We start from the raw sequence: 24,654 nt of genomic DNA, 5'->3' as shown, positions 1-24,654 counted from the left end.
GAGCATAAAACAAATGCAGTGCCTCTTCTGAAAGTCACACAGAGGTTTTTCTGCATAGATTAAAACTTTTATCATGATGGATCACAAACTGTAAAGTAGTACTTCTGTCTATCAGAAAATTCTATTTTATGTGTGAATTTCAAGTCTTATACATGAAGACAGATAGAACTCTTCTACTTGCATTACTGGAGACTTATCAAAAACAGGATGCTTTTTTCTTGAGAAGATGAAAAGTACAGAGATAAGCAGGGAAATAAAGACTGAAGTTTTAACCAATAATATTTTTGTGTGGTTATCAGAGGAATGTAATAATTAATCTTTTAATCATTCTGAAGATTGTGTGAAATCATAATATCTCATCTTTTCCAGCCTCAACCTGCCATTCTTGATCTGAATTACAAACAATAAGAAAGGAGATGATTTAATGAGCAACTTTGTCATGTTGCCATTTTGCCTTAGTCAAAGGCAAATGTCTAGTTTTCCCTCTAAACTAAAATGGAACAGACTTATGTTTCAACTATGCTCACAACTAAGGCAAACATGAATGGAAAAGTTAGGGCTATTTTAAAGCTAGAACTTGTGTTTTCACAGAGACATAATTAAATACACACCATTAAGAAAAAGCAAATACTCATTTACTAGAAAATAAAATCCATTTTGTGAAGAAATACACGTGTATGAAGTCTAAAATTTGACAAATATTAACTAAATAGAAAAAAAGAATTCACTCACAATGGCAATAGGTATGTTCTTATTATGAAGGAAAAAATGTCAGCATGATTTAATCATACTCAATAAATAGGCACTTCAATAAAGTATATATTTACACTGGCTTTCTGAATGCTAGGGCATCACAAAGTAGTATGGCTTTATTACAATGGATGGAAGATGGCAACTACTTAGAACCCAGTGCCAACATGGATTATAACAAATCCAGTGAGTATTTTGTTTTTCAATTATTCATAGAAAATTTAATCCTGATTAAGTATCCTTGGGCAGGAATTCATGGGTAGTTGATGACTGAAACCAACATTTATTTGAAATGCTTCTGTTAATTTAATCTGTGTATATGGCTTAATTATGATTGAATCCTCAATGTAACAGAAATGAATTATATCAGGATTAAAATTCTAGTACCACATCACCCATTCCATTTTCTTTGCCTTTTTTTTCTTTAAAAGATGCAAGCCTGCTGTTTTAATTACCTTTATGTTGCTATGTCTTCTAAGCCTCAAAAACTGTTTAAACCTGCATTACTGGATGAAATTTTTAGTTACATTGATTTAAAAAAAAAGAGGCAGATATAAACCCTATTTATATTCCCATTAGAATTTTAACCAGTATGAACATTAGTTGCAAAAAAGGCTTTTCTTTTACACCAATAATAAAGGAAAGTTTCTTGCAGTCGGTTGTGAACATTTTATATGTGTTTTCTAGAGGATTCTCCCTCTTTTGTTTCCCCATCTTTTATACTGATACATAAAATGCATTTTCTCTAAAGCATGAAAATAAAAAAAACCTTGTACTCATCGTTATGCATCACACCAATTTCACAACCGGCCTATTTCAAACTTGTTTGAGCATGCAGATGTTTTAAGAACTGCATTTTGTAAGACCTTCAAACCTAGTATTGATACAAAGTATGGGCGTTTTTGGTGTCTGTGAATGGAAAAGATTCATGGTACTCTTCTCTGATACAGCTCAGCACCAGATGTTACCAATAAACAGTATTTATAAAACTATTAAAATTACAGATTTTTACACTCCCCAACACTTTTAATAGATTAATCTAGCAACCTTGTCAGACCAAAGGTCTGATATTATCACTCAGTTTTCCAGTGAAACCAATGTATCACACACATGTGACAAAAATACCTGTATACTTAAGTCATTATTGCACATTTATAACATAATGTATTCTTCCTAAACATCTCAGAAGTGATGTCGATTTTTATGTCCGGAGGATACTGTTAGTGGCAATGTCACTGATGACAGTGAAGATACCTCCCAATATAGACTATGAGATAGAAAAAGTCTGTAGAGGATAACCATGGAGATGCACTGACAGAGGATAACACCTATGGTAATAATCTAGAGACAAAAAAAGAGAGAAAAAGAAAAGGTGAAAAAAAAAACTCTCACCAAAGAACGCACAATAAATTTCTATCAGCATACTGTGTGAGTGTTTAACTTTAGACGTTTTAATACTGCTGCAGTTACAAAAGATTTGAACATGTACCTCAAGTGCAGAATTCAGACTCTCACACCTGGCTGTTTTTAAATCAGCAGATAGCCCTGGGCAAGTCACATAACCCTTCTGGCAGTCTCTGTTCTGGGGAATTTCAGACTTGCAATTCACCACCCATGCAGTTTCACAAGGAGAGGTGATGTTTAGATATTCTATTCTTACAACAAACAGAGTGGGGAAAAAACCGCCAAGAAAGCCTGAAAACACTTTGTACTAGCACAATCATGGAGCTTTGAGGATAGTGATTTATCAATCTCACTTAGCCAGACCTCTATTCAGTTCAAGTCTCTTCATCAGTAAAAGCAGTGCACGGCAGTATTTATTAAATGCATTAATGTTTCTGAGGGAAAAAAAGAAGTCTTCAGTTTATGTAGAGAGAGTCTTTTAAAATACATGTTTTTATTAAGTAATTAGGGTATTTATTGATTGTGCATTTGTGTATTGTATTGAAGTGCATTTAAAGAAGCAAACACGGCTAAATTATCATAGTGTAGGAACTGCAGCTGCACACGATTGTTAAACTTGCTCAAATGCAAGAGCAGAGCAATTGTACTCTCCCTTCAGTAAGCTCAAAATAGTGCAAAAACATTCATTTCCTGATCCTACCTCTAGAGATCGTCCTCCTGTCCTCAGGAGGTTTTCATCAAGCAACAACAAAAAGTCTCTTCATTAGTAACTCTAGAGGAGTAATTTTTTTCTGCATAGGTTTTTTTTTTTAAATTAAATGTAGTATTTAATTTACTACATATTTTTGGTGGAACCTTTTTCTTTCCCTTACATATCCTTTACACAAATAAAAGCTCAATTTCTGAATATATTTGCATACAAATGCACAGATGGTTATAAGCATAAAGAAAAGAAGCAAACCCTACCCTGGAATGAGGTAGTCAATCACCTGAGAATAGCAGTGCACTTCATCTGAACATGGCAAGCTCCACACATGTAGTTCCCTAATTCTCAATATGTTTAAGGAACTGAGAAACTCAGAGAGTCTACCTTTGTTTTTAACTGTTTAGAGCTTACAAACCAAACAACATATTTACATAGACTTCTTGATCTAAAGAATGCAGTTCAGCTACAGGTTCCCTGACCTATTTAGCCACATAAAGCTTTTACAGGAGGAAGACTAAAAAGCAAAAACAAAAAAAAAAATCCTCTGATTTATCTTTCTACTACCTTTGTAAAAAGAATCCTCAAGGTGTTTTTAATTAAAAGTAAACAAGCAAACAATAAAACAAAACACCCCCTCCACATTTTCCTTTGACTTAACAATCTCCCCTTTTCCCTCCCTTAACCTAGAAATGATTACCCTTAGATGATTCGAACCCTGTATGCCTTTGTAAAATATGACTCATATTAGCATCAATGAGAGTTGTGTGACTAAGACTTTTCAAGTTGCTTTGGGGTCATAAGATTAACAGCCTAAGAGCATGAGTTTGCTAACAAACACTAAACATGAAGAACAACTAGTATTCAAATTCCATCTCTTTTATCTTGCCTGTACATACCTTTTCTCTTTGATATTCTCTGAATATTACAGCAATGGTTGCAAGACATGGGTGGCACAAAAACCAGAGAATGCAGGCCTGAAAAAGAATATAAGTTGTAAAATGACTACATGCCAGTTTAGAAGAAAGAGATGACAGTTACAGGAACTACATTTACATTTCTATTTTATGAACCCATTGTTTAATTTTCAATCAACAGAATGAAAACCACACAATGAAAGGTGGGATTTCTGTTTCAGAAAGCTCTATACTCCTTGTCAAGTTAAAATGACTACTCAGAGTATGATGACAGAGTGCAATGTAATCAAATCAGACACTTGAACATTAACTGTCTTATGGAGGAAAAGAGTTTAGTGCTTCAGTCAATTGCATGCCACAATTATATTTATAGAAGAAGGGATCAGTTTCCCTGATGTAACCCGTACTTTGGCAAAGGTGATGTAGAACTCCCTTTTCAGCGTGCTTCTCTCCACTGTGATAATCTGGTAAAGACCAGCAGCCAGTGACAAAGCCAGACAAACTCTGAGGCCAATAAGCAGTCCGCTTGCTAAACCATGGTGCGAGTGGTAGCTGTGGTGATTTGTATCTTCAAACTGCTCCCAAATTAACAAAAAGCTCTGGAAAAAAATGACAGCAAAGTAAACTTAGAGTAAACAAGGTTACATTAAATTTTAAATAACCTTCCCATCACCGATTAAGTTATCTGGTCATGCTCCACTCTGCTTGTTAGAGACGGCCATGCTACACACCAAAAAAACTCCCCAGCCTGAACTGCTTTTTGGCATAACCTATTACTCCAGTTGTAACCGGCAGGAACAGTCTCACTTCTTGAATTCTGTAACTTTTAGAAAGTTCGACAAGTTAAAGTTTCCTGTAATTTGGATAGAAGCAATGTGGCACCTTAGAAGAAGATCTGGAATAATAACCTCGTTAAACACTCGGCCTACTCTGCAGGAAGACCACTGAAATGATTTCACAGAGCTACAGGGAGGTGTCTCCTTCCACTTGTGATCCACAACCTGTAAAGCTTGTTTCAAAGGCAGGCGACTACGCCTTTTCTTTCAAAATCCTAACAGGATTCACTTTTCTTTTCAAAGATGGGGAAGTAAGAGGGTGGTGCTGCTGCCCCTTTTATACAATAGCCTAAAGGCTCAAGCATTCACCCAGGTTGAACTTGGATCTCCCACAATTCCTTTCTTTGCCTAAAGGATATCCAATTCACATCTCCCACCTCCTTGGAGAGTGCCGCAACTGCCAGGCTATAGGCTGTTCTTGGGTGGGCCACTCTCCACCCCTTCTATTGAAGCTGTGCCATTGTGGAGAAAAGAATTCAACATCAGCTAGGTCAGAAACTGTGAGCGAGCCTGGCTCTGCAAGCAACTGGCTCAGAAACCTGCTAGGGTCTAGGAAAGGGAGTGTCACAGGTTCCAAATGCTGTTCTACCATCTGGACAACACTCTAGCCAAAAGATAACTACACAAAAGATAGTAATCCTCCTTAACTCCCAGTGTTGTATCCATTTACTGCAGAATCCAATTTTGTAGGAGTACTCTGATAAAGAATATTGATATTCTCCAAGGAAAAACAGACTAACAAGTGCCTAGTTTCTGAATCTTTGTTGGGAAGAAGGCAGGCGCCTACTTGCATAAAAAAAGGTGTCTTGCTGAAGAACACCTTTTTAAGATTTTAGGAATGCTAACATTATAAATTAGAATACACATAAAGTTTAGACTCTCACAGCATTATGTAGCAGCTGAATGGTATTTTAAAACTTGAATATACACTAGAATCCAGTCCACCTACTGCACACATCTAACTTGCACTGAGGCTTCAGGTGCCTAATAAAGCAGGCTTTCTGAAGAAAGGTAGGCAAATTTGATTTATGAGTGAAGTAGCTCTCAAGGCCTTCAGAAGCAGACATTGTATGGCTCAATTTAGAAATATAAATTAGTCAGATTCCTTTCTCAACACATTCAAAGGTTTTCTCACTACATTAACTACATAAAGACAAAAAGGTTACTGATATTAAATTTTTAAAAAGTGTGTAATCCACCTGTGCCTTTCAAAAGTGGATGTCCTTGAGCCTCATCAGTCAAGTATTAGAATAATTATCGCTTAGAATACCCTCAGAGGTACTCTCATGCTTTCCCCCTCCCTTACCTAGGCCATGACACAGCAAGCACAGCTGCTGTTGTTTCAGTCACTCCTCAACTACCTGGATGGAAAATAAAAGAAGGATGGAAGAGGGACAGATGTAAAGTGTGCACATCTTCAACACAGCTGATTACTAGCAAACAATCTGACCAATAGGCTTCAAATCTTCCCACCATAATGCTCGAAATAGAGTAACTTCAAGCAAACATCTTCAAATGATCAAATTACTTGACTGAGAATTCTGTCAAGGATTAAGACTGAAATAAGACTACATTGCTCCCCAATCCCTGAGATACAGCAGTGTCTGCTAGCATTGTGTCTATAGCACTAGTTTTGGCATGAAATTGATGAATTCCTATCACAGAAGTTATTACAGTCCAGTTAGAACATGTTCAGACAACAAACAAGAGTTCTACCAGTTACAGAATCACTGCAGTCTTGTAAGCATTTTGCCTTTTGATATTTACGCTTGAGAACTGCCAAGTATTTAACTTCCCTGGACTGTACTTATTCTGCTTAAGAAAATAAAAAACCCCTCAACCTACGTGTAGAATCTTCCTGACTCAAGCAAGCATCTGGGGGGAAATCATATTGGCTGATGGAGATGGAACTGTGATACTGCTCTAAGAAGAAACTTTAAGCTATCCCTGGGATCTACCTAACCTTAAAAACCAGAGCTCATAAAGTTCTAAATTTTCCTTAATATACACCAATAGTAACAGCAATGAAGGAAGCCACTTTCATGAGAAGATGACAAAGAGCTGGAGTAAAGGAATTATGAGAACAAAGCCCAAATCCTCATAGGAAAATAGTGTCTGACAGCAGGGTATGCTCTGGACTAGTCCTTTAAAGAGTGTAAACAGCACAACATCAGTTGATCAAAGGCTCTGTATGGTGACAGCAATGTAAGATCACAGAAGTCCAGCTTCCTTCAGCTTCATTAGATTATTCCAAAATAGGCAGAAGGCAGAGGCATTAGAGGTAGAGACGGAACTGTCAGTGCAACACAGTGTAAACTTGGACAACGTGAATCTGTCACTGCTCTTACTAAGAGCCAGGACTATTCTCACTTGCCAGGATCCTATAAAAGAGAAATCTGTGCTATGGAGTGTTTCTAGGTAAAAATGGATTAGGCAGTCTGTTCTCAATGAAGGAAGGGCTTTCGTACACTAGCGCGATCCTGAAGTAAAAATCTCTCTAGTTGAGAAAATTAAAAAAAATAATTGAAATTTAGTTAAGAAATTAAGGTCAATAAGCCCTGAAGTCCCTCACCTTGATCACAGCAAGGCAACTATCAACTCAGCTGCAATACACCCAGACACCAACCTGCTGAAGTAGATATCAGAGACATATTTTTTGTTGGCAGTGAGCAGAACTGTGTTTGAGCTCTGAGAAGAAATCAGGGGGCACAATTCTAATTGTTATCCAGAAGAACAACTGTGCTTAGGCTGTAGACAAAAGAACTGAATGAGACAGGTAGCTAAAGAGCTGACTCACACCAGCTACATCTGACATTAAAGTCACAACTGCTTCCTCATAAGGTAAAAGAGAATGATCATCTCCTTGTTTATATAATACACTATTCAGAATGCCTGACTTCACCTGCACATACTCCTGACCTATCTTGGTTCACAATGGACACCAATCAGTGTCCAGTACTGACCTTCCTCTTCAAATACTAGAAGAGTGATGGCCATGGACATCATCCTGATTTTCCAGATATACAAGCTGAACCTCCACATCCATATGACGAAGAACCAGACACTCTTCCTTTTTGTCATGAGGAAACGATTATGGTAGAACTCCTCCTTCCTTCTGCTACGCCAACACTGACTGTATGACAAGCCAAGATAACATATCAATCTCCAGCAAAGGCAGGTTCTCATGGGACAGATCATCACTCAGAGGCAAGGGGGAAGCAAAATGGAGATTAAAACTAGCAGCAAAGCAAAGTGGATTAACTAGCTGTTTTTAACCATACTTAGTACTCAGGTATCTGATGCCACGCAATGCCAGTACAATAAAAAAAAATTTAGAGCTAAGATCAGAGGTAGAGCTCATTCTGAGCACACCTTTAGGGTGTACCTAAGAACCCCTGTGAAGCGTGGCATCTAATGCAGTAAGGTTCTATGTCACTCTGGTCAGGTTCAGAGCAATCAGCTATCTTTCTAGAATCATTGCCTCCTCTCTGATCAGCCCTGAAAGGTGAAACTACTCAGGCCTATGTGACACGAAGGGCCTGCCATCAGTGAAGCTCTGAACAAGGTTTGTGCCCCAGCAGCAGAGTGAAATCTTTAATGAATGAAAGCACAGCAGCCTGAGAATCTTGTGTTCTGCGGCTGAAATAAAGAACAAGTTAAGGCAAAGGGAGATGCTGAATGGCAGACTTGTCCCTCCTTCCTTGCAGCCGCAAAGAGCACAACAGATTCGCTACTAGGAGGCTGTGTCCACCCCACACTGATGGTAGCCTGTAAACATAGCCTGGGAAATTACTAGTGCTTCTGAAAGAATAAAAATTAAAAATTCATAGCATCAGTACAAAGAGGATTAAAAATCCTGAAATTTGGCTGAGTAATTTGAACTAGTAGCAGGCAAATAGGATCAGACAGTTTGCCAGTCAAAACTGCAGTTAGGCTGAAGAATAACATGTTTTCCCAGGCTGTCCACTTGCTTGACTTCCCTGAAGATGAGATGAGGACAGGTACAGTAGAACATCAGTAAAACTAACACGGCGCAATCTCTATCTGCTGCATTAAGGTAATGCACATGGTTTCCAGCAGCGTTCACAACAAGTCCTCAGAACATCTCTGATTATCCACATAAGTCTCTCCAAACTCTGGCATAGGAGGAAGATGGCTCTCCCATAAGAATCTCTGGGAAAGATCAGAACAGGAAAGAGGTTATTCTAGGTTTTTAGTCATTAAAAGTGCCCATTGATTGATTACAGCAGGCCAAACTCTTGTGTCAATCTAGACAGACCAGTGAACAACTGATTAATCCAGAGATTGAAGTCTTAAGATCACCACCTTTGATAGAGGTGATAGTCTAAATCCTGCTCCCCTGAGCTCAACAGCTTCTCTTTGTATTAAGGAGAACAAATCTGCCAGAAGGTGTATTTTACATGTACTGAACCATGAGATGGAAAATATCCTATCCAGAAGGGACAGGGATACTCTTTGTGTCAGGGAACTTTTGCTGGAGACAGTGGACACTGAGATAGGGGTGCAAAACCACCCAGGCAGTGACATAGTCCGATATCCATACTCTGTTCCTACAAAACTCCTGCCAAACCTGACATTCCCAATGTTACCAGGAGGAGATGTGGTAGAGCTATGCCTTATGGTGAAAAGTAAGATAGCCAACTTTGTGCTAATGCTCCGGTGCTGCTCCGAGAGTCAACACAAATGTGTAATGGGTCAGTCTTGGGGGAAACAGCATATATGTATGATATCTGCCCCAATTTTTACCATAAGTAACAAACAAAAAAGATTAAGCTGATTATACTGAGTGTCCTTTCTATGTCTAGTAACAGGAAACAACAACAAAAACTTTCCAGTCTCAAGTGGCAGAGTACTAACACACCCATATGCAAGCACAAGTGCAGAGGCATTAATAAAATTAAATACTTTAGAAGTCTCCTTTACTACCAGTATGTAAAATTTCTGGTGCTAGATGGGTGTCAAAGTAAGGTGGAATGAACCTATCTTTAAATTTCAACAGTCCCATTGACCTTAATAGCCTTTGGTTTATATTCTTAATTAGCACAAAATGTCAGCTCCCACCTACTCTTAATGTTTTAGCAGTCCACTGATTTAGTTTGGAAGCCACACTAATTACAGATACTACCCAAATGGCACAAAATCTTCAGTATAATCTCTTCCTCATTACTGTCTCCAGTTTCTCCCTGCTCTTCTTTTTCTCAATGGCTTTCAGATTCTCTTGTCTTTATGATGTGATTTAAAAAAATTTGTTTACAAAAGGCACCACCAGGGTTGAAATCTCCATTATAATTTACTTTTAAGTTACTGGTTTACTTGACTTTCTAATTTATACTAATGGAAAATATTTGAATGAAATTATGTGTCAGACCATTTGTATATTTGCAAGACCAATCCTGCTCATGAACCTTTCAAGATTTCCCTTATATTGATTGAAAGGACCATTAGACATTCTATTTCAGTGGTTCCAAAAGGAAAGCACTGAGGATTTTCATTTTTTGGTGACAGAAAGGCTTTCTTACATCAGCTTTCCTTGTCTTTCTGCTCATGCTGCTGGTTGTCACCCCCCATAATACAGTACACAATGCCTCAGTTGTACTGATTACAACTATTTATAGGACCACATTACGCATCAGATCAGTAAAATGACTGCGCTGAAATATCTTTTTTCTTTTTTCCTAGTCTAGATCATTCCACTGATCTGGTTCACAGTATAATGCTACAAACAATTGGCACAAACAGCAGCTTGGAAACCTGTGGGAACTTCTTAAGTGGTTTTACTGCTGAACAAAAACATACTGTGGAGCTACACCTTAAATTGTTAAAGTAAAGAGAAGGTGGTGTTACCTATTAGACATACTGGGTGCACATTATGCTGTGGGCTTTTTTCCAGTCTTGATACTCCCTCCTTCATAGAATTAAAATATTGAAATTATTTGGTTCACAGTTCTGTCATACTTAATAGCAGCTGTATATTTCAGTATAAGAATGAATACAAAATACAAACCTGTGTAACAACAACTACTACAGCAATGCCAGTAGACGTTGGACTGGAATCCCACTGAAGAGGTCTGCCATGAGATTTCTTCATTCTGCCTATTGTCCAACCCATACATAGACTCAATAATAAATACAGCATTTGTATCTGTGAGACTATGTCACACACTATTGAAAACAAAAGAAAAATGAATAGAGTCACAATAAAGTTCTTTTTCCTAGAGCAAAGAGGAACTTTCTGTATACACACAAACGAAGGATGGATGCTTACGCCTCTGTATCGCCTTTAGTCATAATTTTGATAATAGTTTGACTAGTTGTGGCTGCTTTGCCACAAAATGTGGATTTCTGTGGAGTTTCCAGTTACCAAACAGATCACTATCAGCTTTCCTCCAGTTATGCTGCAGTTCTGCAAGAACATGGGCACAGTGCCACAACCTTCCAAATCCCACTCCTGTGTCAAAGTAGTCTGGGTACAGGAGTCCATCTACATAAACAGACTTATAAATGCTAAAGAACTAAAATCATATGTATGTTAATCATATTGCAAATATGAAACATGATGAAATGAACTCCTTTCCTTGCTCTGAAGAACTTCTGTTCAAAAATCAGATAGTTTCATTGTACTTTAATTGTACTTTGTCTTAAGGATGTAGTAGCTTGCAAAAGAAAGCACAAATATTTAGGACAAATTCCACTCTGAAGCACTTAAAGGGGAAAATATAATGAAAAGCCCTAACACAAACTTCATTTAGAGCAACAACTTGCCTGTATTTCATTTTATTAAATGCAAAGCACCTTTGCTTCATTTTGCTATGTCCATTTTTACCTCTGTTTGGGAACAATTAACACATACTCCATAAAGTTACATTCTTAATCAGTGTCTCAAACCTGTGTTTGAAGCTGTATGAAACTGTATCTGAATAAAGAAAACTTCAAGCTAGAATATATTAAAGCCTTCAGTTGTTAGCCTCACTGTAGTACTACTGACAGTAGAAAAACCTAAAGATTTCTTTCTGGGTGATTGTTAGCTTTAGTTTTTGATCGAAACTTACCAAACCATTTACAAGCTGGTGTTGGGATCTGACTCATTTTACTGGCACAGAATAGACATACAAAAATTATTGATTCTTACACTATGTAAATTGTAAATTCGGTTCAGAAACTAGAGATGGGGCTCTACACACAACGATGCTTTCTGTTTTGTTTAATTAATATTTTAGTTCAATTGAATTTGTTCCTTATTTGTAATTTTCACTTTGACTAGCAGGTACAAGAGTAGTATTTCTGTCACAAAAAAAGCATAGTTCTATTTTTATACAACTGGACTGTATTAAAAAAGATAAACGTACTTCCACATTTACTAAAAATACAGAAAATGCTGCCACAGTACAGAGATTAATATGGATACAAGGGATACGATGAAGATCAGCTGCAATATTTCCCTGACATTCAGCAATACTAGCAAGATACGGATATAAAACAGACTTCGACATGTAATTCCTGGATATGTTTGGTATTCTCACAGTTTATACGCTTAAATGCTTCTTAATGTATTCAGCCACCTTTGCTGTTTAAGATGTATCAAGAGCTTCTAGTAAATACAAACTCGATCATTCTTTAATAAAATGAACGAGCACTGATTTGGGCAAAATCATCATGGAATTATTTTCTCTCTCACTAGAAAAAGAATTGTTACATGAACCCAAGGTATGCCAAACCAGTGTCACAAATCCAAACTAGAGAAATGACTGAACAAATCTGGATGTACTAGGAAGCATTTTATTTTCTGTCACTCCTTAAGATAACCTGCCCTATAAGTTATAGCCTGACATCATCTTTCAATCGCATCTTGAATATATATATTGCTCTGCTTCAGTGTGGCAACAATTCAAGTGGATTCACAGCCAAAATTGCGTAAGACAAAAATTCAGTATCGGCTTTAATCTTTGACACCTCATACACCTTGCTCGAAAGTAACAAGGATGAAAAAAATCTAAAAAATTACAATAATCCCATGATATCCAGTGTCAGTGTAAAGTCATATGTTATTGAGCTGATTCCATAACTGTCCAATTTCATCACAATCAATCTTTTTTGGCTATTCAACAGGCATAATAATAGTCTTTGACTTTTCACATTTCATTCTTACCAAAAGACCACTATTTGCAATGCTTCTGAATGCCAGAATTATTTCTGTCATTTATGTGATTTGCTTAAGCAATAAATAAGACTGAGGATCATACACGGTAAAGACTAAATCATATTAGGAAAAGAATAGTATCTGAACAGGCTTTTAAAAAGCCATTCTGGCTCCGCTGCACTTAATAGAAATTTTAACATTTATTTTTAACTCTGATTTCTGTTGTGATACAGGAAACATGGTAGCACCTTCAAACTATACTACTTCCCATTAGCTATTCTTCTGAGTTGTAACTGCCACTGAAGCTTTCCCCCTTTCTATCACTTCTGCCCTTTTACTGTTTTGGAAACCATAAACCCTAAAGACAGTAGGAAAGGAAAACTTTCTTAACTGAATTTTAGAAATTCAGTTATTGATTCAAAAATATTGTTTCATTCACTATAATCTTTGCTTTATCCAAATAAAAATGGGCTCTTGACTACAACACATACACAGAAAATCTAACATATAGCTATCCCTCTCTGAAGTTCTGGCTGGATAGTTAACACTGGGGAGGAATTATTCCTACCTCCATATTCTCCATTTAATTTCATTTCATGAGATGAGAGGCAAAGTTTATTAATACAGTTGCTGGAGAGGCTGCAAGGAGCTGCTAACTCAAATGGCTAAAACAAGAAAGAGGCAGTTACTGTGGTACCAAGTGCCATCAAGAGGCTGTTAATTCCAACTGCAGGCTTCTGAATGAATTCTACAAAGGGAAATATTTTTCCATATAGGCTGTTACCTGCCAACACTATCTCACGATCAAAGTATTACTTTCTTTGGGTGCTTCAAGTCAATCAAAAGGCAGTGCATTTGCTTAGAAAGAATCCCCAATGCTTCAAGTGTGAGCTACAGGAAAAAACGCCAAACTACCCAACAACGTTTAATACTGAAGAATCCAACAGGAATAAGTGCATTTTGGAAAGGGATACTATAGGAATTTAGTTCCAGTGAGGACTCAGAATATCTATACAGTGAAGAAAAATGCCTTTTTAGCACCAAATCTTTACACAAGTGTTTTTTGCATCATGCTAATCATGTAATTCATGCTGTAAAACATTTTTCATTATAATAACTGTTTATTTCTTAGTGAAATGACACACTCGATAAAATTTGACTAAGTTTCCTAAACAGTTTGCCTCTCTAAATCATGCAAACTCCATAAAACCCTTCCATGTACTGAAACATTTACTCATGACAGGCATGTATTTCAGTGTTTGTATGAAGGAATCTTGAGATAAGAAAATCCTTTGAAAAATCCTAAACATCCCAATTGTACAACTTCAAATTCAGTTACTGTAAACAGCTGAAAACCAAAGCTTTTTCTTTTGGAAGAGGAAAGCAATTTTTAGTATTTTATATTAGAAATCCACTGATATGGTCCAAGATCATAATACAGTCTAATAACAGCATGTGCTAATGTATTACGCAGATTCATGTGCAGGAATATGCAAGAAACAGTAGACAAGCATACTCACATTCTGCCAGACTTCCCATAAAAGGAGCTCCTATCCCATCTTTAGAATAACTGATAAAAGAATAAAAAGGTTGTATTTTTAAGTGAATGTGTCTTAAATGCATGTTTTCTCTTAAAAGCACATTTAGGCAATGATGTAGTTCAAAGGTCAGTCTTATGTTTCGTCACAATCATCACAGGCAAGACCATGTACTGATATTTACAACACATTGTTCTTCAAGTCTAAAGACTGAAAGCAAAAATGAGCAACGATACCTTGAAAAATGCAGGTAGTTGGCAAAAGCTGAACCAGCCTGCAACATTAATGCAATTGTCAACACCTTTAACACAGCATGCATAGGTCCACGCTTCTTAATTGTCTGCCATAGGGATTGTGCATATATGCAAGCAGTTATGAAGTATGCTAGGACAAGCAGGAAAAAGAATTCATGTAATCCTGTGAAAAAGAAGAAATACAGCTTAGTTTTTCTAAAGAAACATTTATACTAGCAGAAAACAACTAAACCAAAATAGATGGGTTTTATATATATATAATCATTGGATAATACTTAGCAACTATCATCCAAAAGCGGCAGTACAGTTAAAATGTCTAAATCCTAGTCAATTTTATCCAAGACAGTCGGTGTCTTTTTTACAGAGAGCTGATTATTGTTTAATCTGACAAAGTATTTTTTATTCAACAATACCTTTTAGGAGCGTAGGAAAGGTTTGCAGCAATTACGGAAATAGGATAAAGTGGAATACAGTTTCCTGATACACAGAAGATAATTGTAGCCCATTTACACAGTCAGAAACACACTTATTAAAGGACTCAATTTTAGCTCTTTTGTTTGTTTCCATTTGTAAAGGCACAATCCGAGATAAAGGAAACCCAGAACAGACTTCTATTTAATCTTTTTAACCACTGGGTGTCACCCTTCCTCTGCATAAAGTAGTTCAAGAAACACAGCTGACTAAGCCCCAAAAGTTTTAGATAAAGAAAAATAACACAAATAATAGAAAACAATAACTTGTCCTTAGCGAGAATTTTTTTGCACTAATCTAAAAAAAAAATTCCCGAAGTTTTTTAGATTATTTATAAAATCGAAGTCCTCTAATTTTCAGTCTAGCAGTAGCCTGGTAAAATGCTTCCCTTAAGACCTGGATCCTGGAAATCTTTTTTACTGTCCATAAGCTTTGCAACCCATCATGAGCTCCCAAAGGATCAAAGCCAGTGAGCTACAGGCAAAACCAGGTAAATAAACATTCCTCACAGAAAACTTCTGTTTTCCTTCTCCAACCTTCCTTGAAACCTAGTGGTGCCCACAGAATCAGATTCTAAAAAATGTTTTTTCTCCAGCAGCAAAATAAGTCTGCTAAAAACTTTCAACCAGTTTCACCCAGAGATTGGGAAGAGCAATACACATATAATGTATACACATTTGTATATGTGTATACACATTTCAATATAATGTATATACATACATATATATGTATACATATTTCAATATCTAAGCTGAAACACAATAGAACTGAATGAGTTCTAAATAGTTGCTTGCATTATAATTTCTATGGCTAAAATGAAACATTTTGGACACACATACAGTGAAACGGGAGAAAAGAACACAACTTCATAAAAACTCTTAAAAAATTCAGGGCCACTCTGCTTCTCTTGTACACCAATAAAAAAGCATGATTTATGGATGACAAAAATATGTGGTTTAGATCAAATAACTTTTTCTTTCTTTCACTCTTTATATTTCTGCTTCAGAAGACACCCACTGAAGTTAGCAAGGATTCAGAAGGAAAAGTTGTTTCTCACCATGATGAGTGAGTACACATGGAAAACTCTCTAGGAAAATCAACTAGCTTTTAATAAACACTAAACATTTATGATAGAAAGCTTCTTCCAACCACAGACAGAGTGTGGATTATTGGCTTGAGACCAAAAGGAGTTAGGGGAAAACGGCATTGAAAACCAACTATAAAAAATACAGAAGCGTAATTTTCAATTTGTCTTCTCTAAGTTTCCTGACTTTCAATGAACCTAGAATTGACAGAGAAAATAAAAGATATATACCTTAATTTAAAATTCCCTAACTTCAAAGATCTTCAAAATGCTGTCTACCTGTTCAGCTGCCTTTAGAAATCCTAGATTACACCAATACCACATCATACGTAACAAAACCCCTATCATATAAAATGATAAAACATTATTTGCCAGGGATCAGAAGTCAGGCCCCCTCATCTCTCAAGGCAAACATCTTAACCACAAGGTGACAATCTTAAGTTCTTTCCTATGCTTTCCTTACAGTCCATTTAATTTTCAGACCTCCTTTGTCAGGCCACAGATTAAAGTAACTAAAGTGAAGGATGACCTAACTAAAACCATATTTAACTATGTAGTTTTCAGTTGTCTGCATGAAAGAAGCAAGAAATGAAGCTGGATCTTCTCTCTGATACCCTCATGTTTTAAGTTTCTATGGAAAAATGACAAAGATTATTTCTCAAAGATGCACAAAAAAAATTAAAAATGAGAGAGATGAAATTCTCCTCAGTTCTTTGAAAGCAGACATGCATGTAACTTGAGGATTCATGGCAATGATGCAGGTTTTAATTCCAAATAAACAGAGGTGTTCTTCTGCAAATGTGGAAGACATGGCATATGCAGCTCACCTTGCTTCCTACTTGTTAGATCTAAACACATGCATCCAGCAAATTTACACACCTCAGAATGTAAGCTGTTTAGAGTTCTGCTTCCAAGTGCTCAGTCCTCCTACAAAATTAGTACAGAGCTCAGATGCCTCTCTAGAAGGTCTGTACACCACTTTAAAATGCCACATGATGTCTTATTGCTGCTTTCCCCCTTGATTTAGCAAAAGAACACTATTACTGCTTTTTGAGAATAGTTAAATTAACTTAGAATTCACTTCTGAACACCAAATTCATAAAATAAAAACTGCCAGCTAGGTTTATAGAATAAGAAATTAAAGACAGAGGTTAAGTCCAATTATAAGCCTTGAAAAACAGATGATTAATGTGCTACTTTCTTACAGATTCTGCTAAATGTTTCCATGAATATTTTCTTGCTTTCAAAAAGGGAGCTCCCTTTTGTTCCCTCTATATCGTCTTGAGACCACAAATGACAGCAGGGCATCTGATTCTGAGCATAGCAATTAGGCTCATTCTGGGTATGTAGGTTCTATCTGTATAAGAAGGCAGACTAAGCCTATAGGGCCTTTCTCTCACGACAGACCCAGGTCAGTGACACATTGATGAGGCCTCCCAAAGCAGTGATGCTACACACTGCAACAAAGCATTAGGGTGGATTATCCAAAGCATAAAATTTTATCTTTATCTGCTGTCTCAAGTCACTTCAAGTAATTTTTCTGTGGACATGTAAAGACATAAAATTGCATTTCTTAAATAAAACAAAATCAGGACTGACAAATCTAATCTACAGCCTGTGACTAAGACAGGAAAATCTAAACACTGAACTGGAATTGTACTGGCAAAATGTTTTATCGTGCATGTACTCGTGTTGCACAGAATCAAATTTCATACAGCTATTACATTAATTCATTAAAATCAGGGATTAAATTCACATTGAAGTGGAAGATTAGAATTTTAAGATGGTAAAAATACCGACCAGCAAAGATGTTAACACTAACTTTCCTTGTGCATACATACTTCCATTTAGGTAAGTTTTGGAAAGTCAGTCTCGAGAAAGGAAAGGATTTTTCTGTACTGATAGAAAATGAAGTTTACTCTCCAGAAGAATGCAGAATATGAAATAAAAAAGACTCTGCTATCCATTCCCCATACTCCTCCAAGCATAGTAAGTACTGATTTGAGTGATCAGATCCTTAACTTACAAATCTAATTTTAAGAAAAAAAATCTTACCCGATTCCCCTGCGCTAAAGTGATCTAATGGATTCCCTTCTGCATCTGGGTTTAGTAAGATCATTTCAAACTGAATATCCTCGGATTCAGAATAATTCTCCTCGCAGGTAAACTTGTCTACATAAAACACATACCATGTTTCCGGATAAGGAATCTGGGACACTGTCAGATTTTGCTCTGTGTGGTTCACAGTCACTTTGGAAGAAAACAAAGAAACAAAAGTACATACTTGATTAGTTTGCTTTTATAAGACTCATCTTTGAATGAAGATAAAACTTAAATCTGCAACATCATGTACAAGTTATAAACTACATACAATAGAACACTATCTTGAAAACTAGCCATAACACCAGAGACCAGACCTCCAATTTCATCTTTTGTTTCAAACAGGTGCAGGCAAGGGTTGGTGAGGGTACATACCGCATTCCACCTCTCAGCTTTCAGCTTTGCTGGGAGGGCTCTCTTCTGCCAGAAGTCAGTAACTGCAAACTGTGTCTCCTATGCTTAGCACACTTACACCCTCCAGAACGGTACTGATAGGATTAGCTATTCTGTACTGCCCAACAGATACTTCTGCAGCATGAAACGCACCTTTGTGAAATTTACTCTACTCTGTTTTCAAAGAGATTTAGAGCACCAGATAGGAACACTTGTATGTGAGCTCTGTAAACAACAGCATGCATGTTTTAAAGGTGCGAGGTAGCATATTTCACAGCACCTTCCCCAAATTGTAATATACTAAATTTCAACTGACAGTTAAGGGATGAAACCATTGCCAAATAAAACCAGATTACATTTAAAAGCAACTGTGTAAGAGACTGATGTTTCATCTGCTCACTGGTCTTGCCACTATTTTTCCTAAAAGCAACAGTTAAGGAAGCACAATCTTTCCAAAACAAACTCTTGATGCAGATGAAACCTGTGGCTCTTTATGTTTGGGTGAAACTGCAAGAATTGTAAGTACTGTTACACTGATTACCGAACTGGAGTGCTAATCAGCAAAACCATACATGAAAGTCATCTCTGTAGGAGAAATAACAATATCATGGCTGGACTGTAGATTGATTCACCTTAATAATTTAGGACAACAATGGCTAGGGACGAAGAAAGAGAAAAATTTCATCAAAAACCCTACAAACCAAGTTTTTTTTATGAAAGGTTTTTCTAAGTGAAAAAGCCACAAACATACATACAAAACAATCCTCTAACAAACTCATTTTCCCTAAATATTTTGTAGACAAAATTTAGAACTAATTTCTAATTTGAAGCCTACCTGTGAAAAACATTTATGTAATTCAAATAAACCTGTTTCAACTACAAGAAGTTATTTTCTGTTTTCTGAAGGTATGAACTGATCAACAGTAGAATCCAGGAAGAATCATTCTATTTGTTTCTTTGTAATAATTATCATGAAGTACAAGCTTGGACAACACACAAACCAGGATTTCATGTGGTGCTTAATCCAAATGAAAGGCAAACAGTGGCTGACAGGAGTGACTTTACTTTCCATTTCAGCTCTCAGCTGAGTTCTGACACCGTGTTACTTGCGTGGAGACTAAGGATCACACAGAGCATGTTTAATCAGTTTTCCATCAAATCTACAAGCTAACTCAGAGGAAATGAAGTAAGATAAAACAAATACGTAATCGATTTTGCCCAACTTCAGCAAACAGATGCAACTCACCCTGTGGTCATACAGCTCCTAAATACAGCAGAAAACAGCGAGTGCACTGCTGGGACAGTCAGGAATGACGGACCAACTGCTAGTTATTTTAGCAGCATTTCTGTGCAGCTCTCGTCAAGTGTAAGGAAACTACACCCTTAGAAGTGACATCTGTATAAGATTTCATTATGACAATGTTATAGGAGATCAATCTGTTACTCTAGGGATTCTGGGTGCACAGACGAAATGTATTTAAAAGAGAAGCTGCAGTCACTTAAGACATATTTGAATGAAGCTTCTAATATTAATTTAATTTCTTAGAGGAATATTTATGCTTTAATTAAGTTTGGTACTATTACGATTAACAAATAGTGCAAAAGTTATTATTTCAGTCTGTTTGTCTTCTAGTTACATAACTCAATGCTTCAGTGTTTTACTGTTCTTTCACATTTAGGTGGGTACTCGTTAAGCTGTATCCTGATTAGCTTATCTTTGATACTGTATTAAAAATTTTCTAACATGTTTTGTACATCAAAGTGTGACAGGTTTGTGCTATCATGAAAATATAATTTTATTTTTGTTTTCTTAGCTTTGAAAATGCCATTTCCATGGAACTGGAGAACAGAAGCCTCCTGACAAATGAGAAATGTTCCTTTGTATATGAGAGACAAAAGGACAATCTACATATTGTATACTGGTACAATTCTCAGCTGAAATATTAAAAACATTTGAATGTGAGATTCAGTGATGAATATTAAATTACAAAATTAAGGGGTGAAAGAACATTGAGTTATAATAGAGGCAAGTTATAAAGGAAGGCAATATAATGCAGATTAATTTTTGCAGAAAAGAAAAACTTATTATGAGGTAGTTTAAGAGAAGGTTTGCAGGTACAAAATTACCCTTTTACTTTGTACTTGGGATACATACTCCCACCTTACAAGCATTCACTTCAGAAGTTTAGGGTTAACTGCAGCAGATTCCAGCAGTTTCCCTCTAGTTTTTTTTTCAGTCCACTGCAATAAAAGTTACAATTCAAACAATATATTTGATTGTCCCAAACATTTAGATTCTCAAGTTCTTCAGTTTCATAGGAAAATGGTCTCCTCTGTAAATTCTTTCATATACTCACGGCAATCTTTTTTAAGAGAAAATCTGAGATTAAAAAACCAAAAGGACAGACTTTTACTTCAAGCATAGTTAAAGAAAAATCTCTGTACTGAATGACTAAATGAAAACTTCAGCCAAACGTGTACCCTTTCTGAGTTGTGAACAAGTGAGAGCATAAGGCTAGAACTGGTCATAAAGTTTGGCTGTTCGCATTAAATTCATTATTTGTCGAGGATTTAATTTTCCAGCAGTATACTAAATCACAGCTTGAAAACAAAGTCTTCTGAAGTGATGCAAACAAAGCAATTTTATTTCCTTGTAGTATTTTTTAATTGCAGAAGGCCAAAGTCCTGGTTGATGCAAAAATTCACTGAAATGAATATTCTAAACACGTAGATAACTCAACAGGGTTCTAAATACACCAGTAATTTAATTTATAGGGGGAAAAATGTAGCAACTTACTTGTCAGCTGAGCTTTAGAGAACTTCCCTGTACAGCTGTGATCCTGGATATTGTTCTGCAGCTTCTGCCATTCCTGTGCTTGAAAGAGGTGGAGTCTAGCTGCTTTTGTCACAGCTACTGCCACATTCTTGATTCTGACACACAGAACAGCATGATCACCTTGATATTGAAAAAATAAAATCAACTACTCTGCCTTGATGTCAGTTACAAGCAAATGGTGTGGCACAGATTTTTTATAAGTAGCCACATTACAGCTTCACATAATTTCTTAAATTTTTACCATCACTTCCTAATAAAAGTATTTATGGACTTTCAGGAACAATTTCTATATATCTCATTAACAAAACACCGCATGCACGATTCCCTGTGATGGTACTTAAACAAACCTTCAATATAATCCAAATATAATTAACCTTCTCTACTACAAAAGCCTTGCTTTGCCTCCCCTTCCACCTCTTTTTTTTTAAAACAGACTTCCAGATACCTTTTTCTTTTTTCCTTCCTCCCACCCCAAATTTTATTTTCTCAGGTCAAAGACAGTGCCTCAGTAGCCTCAATAATTGGTTCAAATCTAGTATTTTATGACCTTTGTGGCATGATTACAAGCACCGTGGGGTAGCTCTTAAGAGAGCTTAAGAGAAATACCAGAAGAACTTATGTAAATGGACTTTCACGTTATGGATGGATTAGAGCTAAAATACTTAATTGCAGAGATGACAGATGTCAAATTGATACAAAAATAATCAAACTTCAAAAGTGTTATCTAATGTGTCAATCTACATACAGAATCATAGAATGGCAGAATGGCCTGGGTTAGAAGGGACTTAAAAGATGATTTAGTTTCCATTTCCCCTGCCACGGACAGGGACACTTTCCACTAGACGAGGTTGCTCAAAGCCTTATCCAACCTGGCCTTAAACATTTCAGGGATGGGGCATCCACAACTTCTCTGGACAACCTGTTCCAGTGCCTCACCACCCTCACAGTAAAGATTTTTTTCCCTAATGTCTAATCTAAACCTACTCTCTTTCAGTTTGAAACCACCACTCCTTCTCCTGTCACTATAGGCTGCACCTTGACACACAGAAATATTTCAGTCATTTTAGAACTAGCTCATTTGGCACAATTTATCTTGTCTGAGTAATTCTACAATCCTCAAATTTGTTTTGATAAATTCTTTTACATATTGCCATAGACTTCTTTAACATAAGAGTATCCTAAATTAAAAGGTAGAATTTAATGTAGAAGAAAAATCAATTGGTACTGCAAGAGCACAAACTCCATTCAAGTTTAAACAAGCTTTGAATGTTTATCTGTAAGAGTAATCTTCTTTCCCCCTAACCTTGGCATCAGCTAGATTTGAGTCAACAGACTAGTACCAGCTTCAGATAAGGATGATTTGCTGTTCACAGCCAGCTGCAAGACAGTGGTCCTGCAATAAAACCTCAGATAAGGTGATCTCCTGGTATCTGTAAAACATTGTATGAACTACAGTTTGCCTAAGATTTTGAACTGTTTAAAAAAAAGCTTCATGTTGGTATTCATGCAAAAAGAAGAGTATTTCTAAGCAAATATGCCACATCAATTTACAGAATTATATCTGAACACTTACACAACTCATCTTTAATCTTAACAGTCTTTCCTCAGATTTAAGCAGTGCACTTTTTTTTCCTTTAGATCTATTTAGAGCACTTCTACAATTATCTTCTAGGACAGTGATAATTAACTGCTTTCAAGTCACTCCACAAGCTATCTCCACCCCATCTATCATCTCTCATTCAGTGCTGGAAGGTCACACTCCAACTCCATTTGGCTTATGTTTTCCTTTGTCCCATTTGATTTTCACGTATTCTGCAAAACTCTTGCTGTCGTGAGGCTCAATGGGAAAGAAAATAGCCTAAGCTACCGAAATGCTGAGCATCCAGGAAAAGCATGCTGACCGTACATGGCACTCATCATGCTTTCGTACACTTCCTTCTGCAGAGTAAAACTTCTGCAGAAAGGAGAGTAGTTTCCAGCCTTCTGGAGTGGCCATTCCAACAGGATCCCAGCCTGCTGCTAGGCCTCTTAGCTAAGAGTCAGGAATTATTACTAACAAGGAGTCAGTAACACAGGAAAGAAAAGCCATTGGGAATAACCAGGTGAGACTTTACATCCTGACGCGTGGTGACACCAGGAGCACCCGGCGATGGGGCACAGCCACCTGCAGCGTTGGCATCGCTGCCGCTCGGCGGGGTCCCGGGAGGAAAGGAGGGATGCGTGTCACAGCTAAAACGCCTCTGCTCTCCCGGACACTGGGACAGGAGTGCCCACCCCAGGCTGCGGGACACGACAGGACGCCCGACGCTTCTCCATCCGACACAAAGAGCGCGGGAGCGCGGGGCTGCTCCCAACTCTCGCTTCCAGCGCTTCGGGACAGCCCCGTCGCGCTCCGAACGGGTTCCACTGCTGGCCGAGCTGCCCGGAACAGCGGATCGGACCTGCTGAGCATCCCGGCGGAGAGAGTGCAGGAAGGAGGGAGGGAAGGAGGGGGAGCTGCGGGGCTGACCCCGTTCCCCGCCCCGCGGCTCCGCCGGGAGCTGCCACTCTCCCCGCTCCTCACACCCCCCGCAGCCGCGTTCCCGGACGGCGCAGCCGCTCTCCCGCTCCCCGACCTCGGGGCACCCACCGTGGAACTGGAAGCGCGCCACGGGCCGCCACGGCTCGAGGCGGGCGGCGGCGCTGGCGAAGCCGCCGCGGAGCGTCTTGCCCATGGCGGGGCCCCAACAGCAGCAGCCGGCGGCGGCGGCGCAGAGCAGCCACAGCAGCCGCCGCCGCATCCCCGGGATCGGGATGGGGATCGGGACCCGCCGGACACCGGGATCCTCCTCCCCCTCCCCGCTCTGCCCCACAAGATCACGTGACACCCCCCGAGCTGGCGCGAGCGAGAGGGCGGGAGCGCAGAGAGAACCAATGAGGGGACGTGCCCGCCCCCGGGGGCGTGACCGGGAGGCTAGGCCCCGCCCCTGCCGCAACGTGTCCCGTTGCCGGGCGCGGCTGTAAGTTGAGAGAGCCGGTGTCGTAAAAGAGGTGACGTCCATCGATTCGCTGGAGGTGGAGCTTTGGTGCTCTGCGCAAGCCGTGCTCGCGCCAGTGCCCTGAGGGGCGGCAAGAGCTACGGTCTTGGGGCCGCGGGGGGAGCGAGGAGGGCGATTTTTCAATAAGCCTCTCGCAGGTGCTGCGACTCTGCCCATGAAACCCGTTGGCCCG

General features: G+C 38.2%; 1 protein-coding gene across 1 annotated transcript; it reads right to left on the bottom strand.

Moving 5' to 3' along the window:
* Positions 1-613: 613 nt before the first annotated feature.
* On the bottom strand, positions 614-24,276 carry GPR180 (G protein-coupled receptor 180). Its single transcript, XM_017821072.1, has 9 exons — positions 24,074-24,276; positions 21,406-21,564; positions 18,171-18,365; positions 14,543-14,723; positions 14,289-14,338; positions 10,636-10,793; positions 4,182-4,373; positions 3,757-3,834; positions 614-2,091 (listed from the first exon to the last, which is right to left on the bottom strand). The coding sequence occupies exons 1-9, from the start codon at positions 24,222-24,224 to the stop codon at positions 1,933-1,935; spliced, it is 1,323 nt and encodes a 440-aa protein (XP_017676561.1). The 5' UTR covers positions 24,225-24,276; the 3' UTR covers positions 614-1,932.
* Positions 24,277-24,654: the final 378 nt, after the last annotated feature.

This window comes from Lepidothrix coronata, unplaced genomic scaffold (genome assembly GCF_001604755.1).
Source record: "Lepidothrix coronata isolate B3197 unplaced genomic scaffold, Lepidothrix_coronata-1.0 Scaffold88, whole genome shotgun sequence".
Lineage (NCBI taxonomy): Eukaryota > Metazoa > Chordata > Aves > Passeriformes > Pipridae > Lepidothrix > Lepidothrix coronata.
Note: the sequence above shows the minus strand (reverse complement) of the source record. Positions and strands in the feature narration are given on the sequence as shown.